Source organism: Daktulosphaira vitifoliae, unplaced genomic scaffold, assembly GCF_025091365.1.
Source record: "Daktulosphaira vitifoliae isolate Bord-2020 unplaced genomic scaffold, ASM2509136v1 Scaffold_5, whole genome shotgun sequence".
Taxonomy (NCBI): domain Eukaryota; kingdom Metazoa; phylum Arthropoda; class Insecta; order Hemiptera; family Phylloxeridae; genus Daktulosphaira; species Daktulosphaira vitifoliae.
The window spans coordinates 22,802,740-22,810,921 of record NW_026099576.1 but is presented as its reverse complement, the minus strand read 5'-3'; the positions used below and the strand labels follow the sequence as shown (position 1 = coordinate 22,810,921).

Genomic DNA, 8,182 nt, shown 5'->3' with positions numbered 1-8,182 from the left:
AAGAAAATATTAAGGGCAAAAATCAAATCAAACCGTGTGATTGACATAGAGAATAATAGCTGCTATTTTATAAGTGTCCCAGAAATACCAATTGATTCCTTTCGATCCGCCACTTCTTTTCCTATTCAACTTGCTCAGTATTTGTGTTTGATTCCAATTTCTCAGGGTAGATTTCGAATATGCAGTATCAGGACCATGTTTTCTTTCATTGCACTAGCACTTCAAATTATTATGACTCTGTTAAGTTTTCATTATTTGAAGAACAGTGACGTCAATATATTTAAAGGGGGTAATTTAATTATTTTCAATTTTCAAATAAATTGTTTTCTCCTAGATCATTCTTATTTGTGCCATAAATAGGCATAGTGTTATTTTTTGGTGGCGCAGCAGTAACTATGGCATTATTCATCAACTTATCCGCAAAATGGTGTAACCTACTGGAAAAATGGGAACAAGTGGAAGGATATTTTGGTCATCAAAAATACTTGAAAATGAAATTCACCTTTATATCAGTTTTATTCTTAATATTTTCTATGGGTAAGTAAATTGTTTAGGGCGTAGTTTTGTCTGGACCATTATTAATTAGTGTTATGGGTTTTCTTTATTACAGTCGAACATTGGAGTTTCCTTTTAACTAGTCTTATTATGACAGACAAAGTAGACTTTCACGAAGTGTTTGAAATGTGCATATCTAATATGTTTCCACAAGTTTTTAGCGTCGTTCAATATAATGTTTGGATAGCTATATTAACTCTAATAATAAATTCAGTTTCAACTCTGTCATATTGCTTTGCAGATCAAGTGATAATAATGGGAAGTATGGCTCTTGGAGATTACTTAAAATTATTTACAGAACGGTTAAACGAATACAGAGGCAAGGTATATCTAATCAAATACAATTTTGTTCTCTATAATTGTGAAATGAAAATTATTTTCAATTAGGTTATAACTCCTAAACAGTGGAAAACATTGCGAGTAGATTATACAAGACTATGTAGCTTAGCCAGAACTCTTGATGATTGTCTATGTCACTTGCTTTGTGTGTCATTGCTCATTCATTTGTATATTATATGCTTGGAAATGCGTCAAGGAGTAACGTACGTTCGTTTCTCTCTAATATACCTCATAAGCAATAATAATAATTTGTTTTGAAATTACAAAACAAATAAATTGCATTTGTAGGAAATCAGACCAATACCCAAATATAAGTAAAGACGTCCATACCATATTGTCATTTTCAGTATCCACATTGAGGGCATGCTCATTGTGTTTAAGCTCCGTTAGAATATACGAAAATAGTAAAGGACCTTTAGAAACACTTTATAATATTCCCCAGCAATCATATTGTAAAGAAGTAAGCTTTAAAAAAATAATTTAATAAAATGTATACTTGTTTCATTTAATTAGGTTGAATTATTTATGCTACAAATGCAAAAAGATGATATTGGTCTGACAGGTAGTCACATGTTTTTAATGACTAGAAAATTTTTACTTACAGTAAGAATCTTCTGATAAATTTAAGTAGTTTGAAAATAATTTTTTTAGTTAAAACGATTAATTTATTTCAAATAATTAATTAAAAATTATTAATTAATTATATTTTTGATTAATTCAATTTTTGTACCAAAATACAATAAATATAAAAATTAATTTCAGGTATTTGGTACGATAGTCTCGTATGAAGTATTACTCGGTAGTACAAATGAAAGGATTTAATTTCCGAAAACTACTCAATGCTTTATTTCGATTTTCAACGGCCATGCGTGATTACTTGCAAGTTTTTGTCTGTGATCCTTCAATCTGATCACTATCCCTGGGGTCGTTTGACTAAACTAAATAATCAATATAAAGTTTGTCATTACTCACTAAACAATTGCTTTAATTATAATAGTAATAGTTTATCAATACTTACATTTAAGCTCTTTTGGGTTTCCAACATAGTAATCGATGAGATATTATCCATTCCAATATCTACAATGCACTCTGAAAGTAACAAATTATCTTTTGGCCATTTTGTCATGATTGCGTAAATGGTGAATTTATCTGCTTGTGTAAACCTTCAATTTAAAATTAATCAAATTATAAATAATTATTTTACTTCATTTTACTATTTATTATTATTTTACCATAAATTTGGGTTCGTTGTATCATTTTGGCATACTGACCAAGGCGTAGTTTCAAAAATAGATTTACCATTTATTGACAACCAATCACCAATTTCAATTAAACGTTCTTCAAAAACAATTGGAATCACACCATCACTAGTAGGTCCAATGTTGACGAGTATATTACCTAAAAACAATATTCATTATAAGATAAACCATAAACATTTTAAAGAACAAACTCCTATTTTTCTTTTATTTTGTGAAAATTTTGTAGTATAAAAATTATAGGAAGTTAAAAATGATACAATTATTGATTAATAAAAGACAATAATTTAATTATAAATTTACAAAAATGTCAATTTTTCTAATAATTACAAAATTGTAAGTTGTCTTTTTTTATTTATTTCTACTATTATTTTCATGTTTACAGGATGATATGTTTATCATTCAATTACTCGCAAAATAAATATAATATTGAAAATAAATTGTTGATTTTCTTTAGTTACATAGGTACATTTCTTGATTTGACAGTTATTAATTATTTTTTATCGTAACCCTTTATAACTTATAGAGTTAACATTATTTTTTGAAAAATGGCAAAATACATATTTAACCAATTTAAATAATAGAAAACTATTAATATTCTTCACTGGTTCCAAAATAGGCAAATTTTTTCCTCGAACTTTGCTACACCATACAAAGAGTTCGTTATTAATCACGCTACCTTCACATTTTTTTTATTTATGTTTGTTATTACCATTTTCAACCCACTCTTTATTTGACATAATATTCATGATTTGTGTTTTTCTATATAAAATTTTATTTACGGATACACTAACTTCTACAATTCAATTTAATTTTGACGAAAGTCTAAAATTTAAATTTGTTCACAAAACAATAGTTTTAAGATTAACAAACACATCGTATCAATAATCGCGATTTGACACAATACACCAAACATTGGTACTTAATTTATTTAGTTTATTATTTCAGCATAAATGACGATAAGATTATATTTTTATCGTCTTATGTACTTTGACACATAAGTTCGTTATAGTAATGCTAGTGAAAGCGTATTTTGCTATTATTGTATCGGAAATTTAGAATAAAGGTACCACTATTAAACATCTATTATTAGTTTAATTATATGATAGAAAAATTTTCAAACAATTTTGTTCTTAAAACTTTTTTATTCAGTAAACTTTTTGCATTTTAAAATTGTTTAAAAATTTGGATTTAAAACAGAAAGTCATCATTAATTTAGTTTTCATAATACCGGAATCAAAAATTATCTGTTTCAATGAGCCATAAAATATTATCAGTATTTATTTTTGATATCGTAAGAAACAGATGATAACAAGAACTATCAATAAGTAACTTGTTCATGTGACATCATAATGACTACTGTATGCTAAACTACAAATTATCAATGGAAATTTGGTCAAAAATGCACAAAATGGTTTGAAAATTTTTATTTATCATATCATTAAAACAAAAATAGAAAATTCTCATTAAATAAAAGTCATTAAAAATATTAAATAAAAGTTAAAACTATTATCTTAGTCTTAATCTATCGTTTTGTATGTCCGCTATTTAGAAGTGTCCGTTAAAGGAGGTTTCACTGTATGTGACTTCTAGTTCTTTTTTATGAACTTTATTGTCAAAAAAAAAAATAGACACAATAATATTTTGTACAGTCGTATTCAAACGGTTTTATAAAATAAACACGTTAATTTATTTAAATAGTGTTAAATCATTTCAATAGATTTGTTCCATTTACCTCCAAAACTAACTGTCTCCACGAGTTCAATGATTAATTCTTGAGTTGTATAAATGTCACGAGAACGAGCGTTTCTTCTGTATCCCCATGAATATTTGTCAATTGTCATGGCATTTTCCCACTTTCTAGTCATTACTTTGCCTGCAGTTACCTCAATCCATTAGTTGTTCTACTCAGTAGTTTTATTAATCATTTTAAGAAAAACGCGTACCTGGTTGATACCTATCAGCACACGTTAGGAATCCACCGTGCTTGCAAAGTGTATCGCCACCCCATCTATCATTAACAACAACCGTATCCTTGACTGGACTTTCATTATATAACCAAGCTAGGAAATTTAAAGCATCCCAATATGAATCCGCCGGAGCTTCCCATTCGCCATCGGACCAGATTATCTCTGGTTTGTATTCGTTCACCTATAGGAAAAATTGGATTATAAAAACATCTAAATTGACCCAATTCTACATTTATTACTATTTCGTGGAGTTCTGGAAGAACCTTTGTTTCTACGAAGTAACGAGTCGATAGGTTTGAACTTTTATCTTGCATCCACAAGGGATTAAACCATTCATACAATGAGTGGTATAGTCCAAACCGTGTAGAGTTTAAACTTCTTACAGCTCTGCTGAGTTCCCCTAGAATTATAACGTCCACAAAAAACAGTCAAGTAGTATGAAAATAAAACTCCTATACACATAAACATTTTTACTTTTTAACTTCAATTTAATCTCAAATGTACTAATATATAAAATGTGTACTAAAGAAATCTATAAATTAAACTTTTTGTATATTATATAAACAAAAACTCATAAATATTTATACATTTTTTAATAAAATGAGGAAACTCTAAACAGTCCTAAATTATCATTTTTAAAAACACCACTATTTTCTATTGTCTAATCCTATATCAACGACAAATTGTTTAAAAAAATCATTTTAAGACAGATAATTTTAAAAATGAATTTACAAATGTACATTAAGCCACTTACTTTTCACTGATATATATAAAAACAAATAAAAGCAAAAACATATTTCAAGATTATTAACTGAACGTTATAGTTATTAAAACGTATTGAATAGTTAGTATTTTACTATACTACTAATAAAATTTGACATTTTCATTTATAATTGTAAATCAAATTGTACGAGTATAAATAGATGATGCGTGAGTAAAAAGACACAAGTCATAAATTTCAACATTTTAGAAGAAAAAAAAAGGTTTTCTTTCTTAGTACAGTGTTTCTTTTTAATTTCCATAATAATATACATGTAAAAAAATAAGTTGAAATGAACTAGTACCCTTTAACCCACGCGCCGGCTAAATGTTATAAAGAATTAAAAAATTGTACTTTTTTTATATTAAACAAATCATCATTGGCACATAGCTTAAAAAAATATTTAATATTGATATTTGTCTTATTACTTACCAACCAAATCTCGATGAGGTCCTACATCCATAGAATTCCATCCATATGATCTCTTTGAAGGCCACAATGTATAACCTTCGTGATGTTTAGATGTTAATACAACATATCTTTAATAAAACATTGCAAATTTAGTGAGTAATCATTATCACACTCTAAATTATAAATATAAAAATTTATAACTATAATATTGTATGCTTAAAGTAGGTATTTATATTTTTTATTCATTTATTTTTTGTTTTTCTTACTTTGCCCCAGATTTTTTAATAATTTCAGCCCATTGCATAGGATCAAAAAATTCGGCTGTAAACTGTGGACCAAAATCTTGATAGGTAAAACCTGGTTTATAGTTTTTAGTCATGAAGTTAACATATGATTGACCTCCTCTTCCTAAGAATTACAAATAAATATGTGTAAATATATAAATATTTTTAGTAAATCAAAGTTTCAGTTAAATTATAATAAGCATTTAAGTGTATATTGAACCAAACATTGTTCATCAAATTAAATAGAATAATTTTCTCAGATATAAATATTTTAAATAAACGTCTCCATAAAATTGTATGAAAAATAATAATCTTGTATTATTGTTGAAAATAAGTAAATAAAATATTTTTTATTTTTACTTTCAATGAAATAGTACTATATTTATATAAATAACTTATCGAGTCAATCAACATTTATTATTTAAAAAAAAACCCAATTTATTGGAACGCGTCATAGTTGGGACAAGTGTAGATGATATCTGTTAGTGATTATTATTTAAGGGTACCAACTTTATTTCATAATGGCAATATAAATATTTTAATAGATTAAATGTTAGAAAATGATACATTAAAGAAAATAACTGGTTGATAACTAATTTTAAACTAGTTTTCGGATATTAATAATATTTTAAAATGTAAACTATTGACGATGTTTGGGTTATGTTATTTTTATTATTATGTACTTCTCTGCGACCTTACTCCTCCCATTCAAATATAAAAAATACTCATAACTTCTGAATAATTAGTGTAAAGTTAATCGACCAGTTATTTTCTTAATTGAATAATTTTCTATCTAACTAGTTAAATAATATTTAACAAGTTTATTTAAACTTACAACATACATATTATATATGATATCATCTTTAAAAGAGTATTTATCTACTTATACATCGAGGACAAATACTATTTAAATAAGCCAACAAAAAAATTCTTAAAATTATTATTTTAGAAAAAAAAAATAATAGTCAATTATAAATTGATCACTTTGTAAAGTTAAAAAAAAAAAAATTTTATCGATTTTTAAGCCCATTAAAAGCCATGCGGCCTTTCCCAAAGGAGGAGGTTTCTTAACCATTGATACTCTAGGACGAGTGATAAGTTGGACGCCAGAGAGAAAAATGGCGACACCAATTACCAAACTGATCTCTCGCTCAACAAATGAAGCCGTCCGTGATCGAGTTTCAAACCCGAAGGGCAGTGCGCATCACTGTCCCTCAGAGTATGTTAATTAAATAGTTTTATTACTTACCTCTCCAATTCATCCAAAACCATTCTCCGCCAAAAGCTGGTACAGAGTATACTCCCCAGTGAATAAATACTCCAAATTTGGCCTTATCATACCATGAGGGTAGAGGTCTACTTTCAAGACTTTCCCAAGTTGGTTTATATTGTCCTTCTACAGTATTTATCTCATTATTGACGTTACAATTACAATGTCCTTTTTTATTCGATTCTTCATCTCTTATAGCTCCAACAGTGACTAGAGATATTATGAACACAATTTCGAATACATAGAAACGAGTGTAAAACATTTTTAACATTAATTGTTGTCAGGAGGATACCTGCAGCAACGCGAGTGAACTCTCTACTAGCTCAAATCGACACAAGTGTTGATTGTCGTAAACCAAACAATACTAAAAGAGAAGTCGAAAAAGGTACTAGACACGATGCTCAGTTACAATGAACCCAACTCCTTTTGAACGTCAAAAAACAGTTAATTTAAAACCAACACCTTAGTGTTATATTTATTATGTTTGTGTCAGTTGCACATTTCAATGATATTCAAATTTTTGTCGAGGTCACGTTTGTTACTTAGTTAAATAGTATTACGAACAAAGAGAAAAACATTAGCCACTTGAAAAAACTATTATTCATTTCTAATTTACGTCAGTTTGAATGTTTATTAAGTACTTGGGGAAGAAAATAGATCTGATCACTCATTTTATAGTTATTCTTATTATAACCGTTAGAAATTCTTATTTGAAAAAAAGTTCTTTGTCCATAATAATTTATAAGTATATAAATAAGATTAATCATAATAATACTCACGTGTTCATGAGCTTAAACTATCACTATTATTTTCTTCTAATTTTATAATAATTTTAGTACACCGGGTATATGTGAATATTCGTTTACTTAAATTGAAAATTTAACCAAACAAATGTTCTAATTTTTTTTATTGTTTTCTAATCAATGATTTTGAATTTGATTTATTGAATATATTCAATATTGTTAAACTTGGTTGGCCACAAAGCACAGTAAAAAGACATAAATTACAGTTAGGGAAACCTTGCGTTTATCATGCATAAAAGCGGATATGGTGTTTAATTATAATGAAAAAAAGTGTTAATTGAAACGCCAAATAGCTAAAGAAAAAACTTAAGAACAACAATTAATAAAACATACACAATTAAACTAATGGTATAGTTTTTACAGCTCAAATGTTCCCGAGATGCAATTAAGTTTATGATTATTTTTATTATTTGAAGCGGAATAATATTCTCTAATAATTATTATAGATTAGTATTATATATCTTATTATTAACATATTATGACTATTATAATAGTCAAAATAAGATAACAGTACACCAAAAAAAAAAAAAAAAA

The 8,182-nt window shown here is 27.1% G+C and overlaps 2 protein-coding genes across 2 annotated transcripts; one reads left to right on the top strand and one right to left on the bottom strand.

The window, feature by feature from the left end:
• The first annotated feature begins 311 nt into the window (after positions 1 to 311).
• On the top strand, positions 312 to 1,512 carry LOC126908239 (gustatory receptor for sugar taste 61a-like). The gene is made up of 5 exons (XM_050690152.1): positions 312 to 537; positions 611 to 879; positions 943 to 1,097; positions 1,183 to 1,354; positions 1,408 to 1,512. Exons 1-5 carry the CDS (start codon positions 396 to 398, stop codon positions 1,510 to 1,512), a joined length of 843 nt encoding a protein of 280 aa, XP_050546109.1. The 5' UTR covers positions 312 to 395.
• Positions 1,513 to 1,572: 60 nt separating this feature from the next.
• LOC126907004 (plasma alpha-L-fucosidase) lies at positions 1,573 to 7,306 on the bottom strand. The gene is made up of 9 exons (XM_050687985.1): positions 6,825 to 7,306; positions 5,558 to 5,699; positions 5,313 to 5,419; positions 4,360 to 4,520; positions 4,097 to 4,301; positions 3,886 to 4,026; positions 2,127 to 2,292; positions 1,913 to 2,057; positions 1,573 to 1,832 (listed from the first exon to the last, which is right to left on the bottom strand). The coding sequence occupies exons 1-9, from the start codon at positions 7,114 to 7,116 to the stop codon at positions 1,731 to 1,733; spliced, it is 1,461 nt and encodes a 486-aa protein (XP_050543942.1). The 5' UTR covers positions 7,117 to 7,306; the 3' UTR covers positions 1,573 to 1,730.
• Between the last annotated feature and the right edge of the window lie 876 nt (positions 7,307 to 8,182).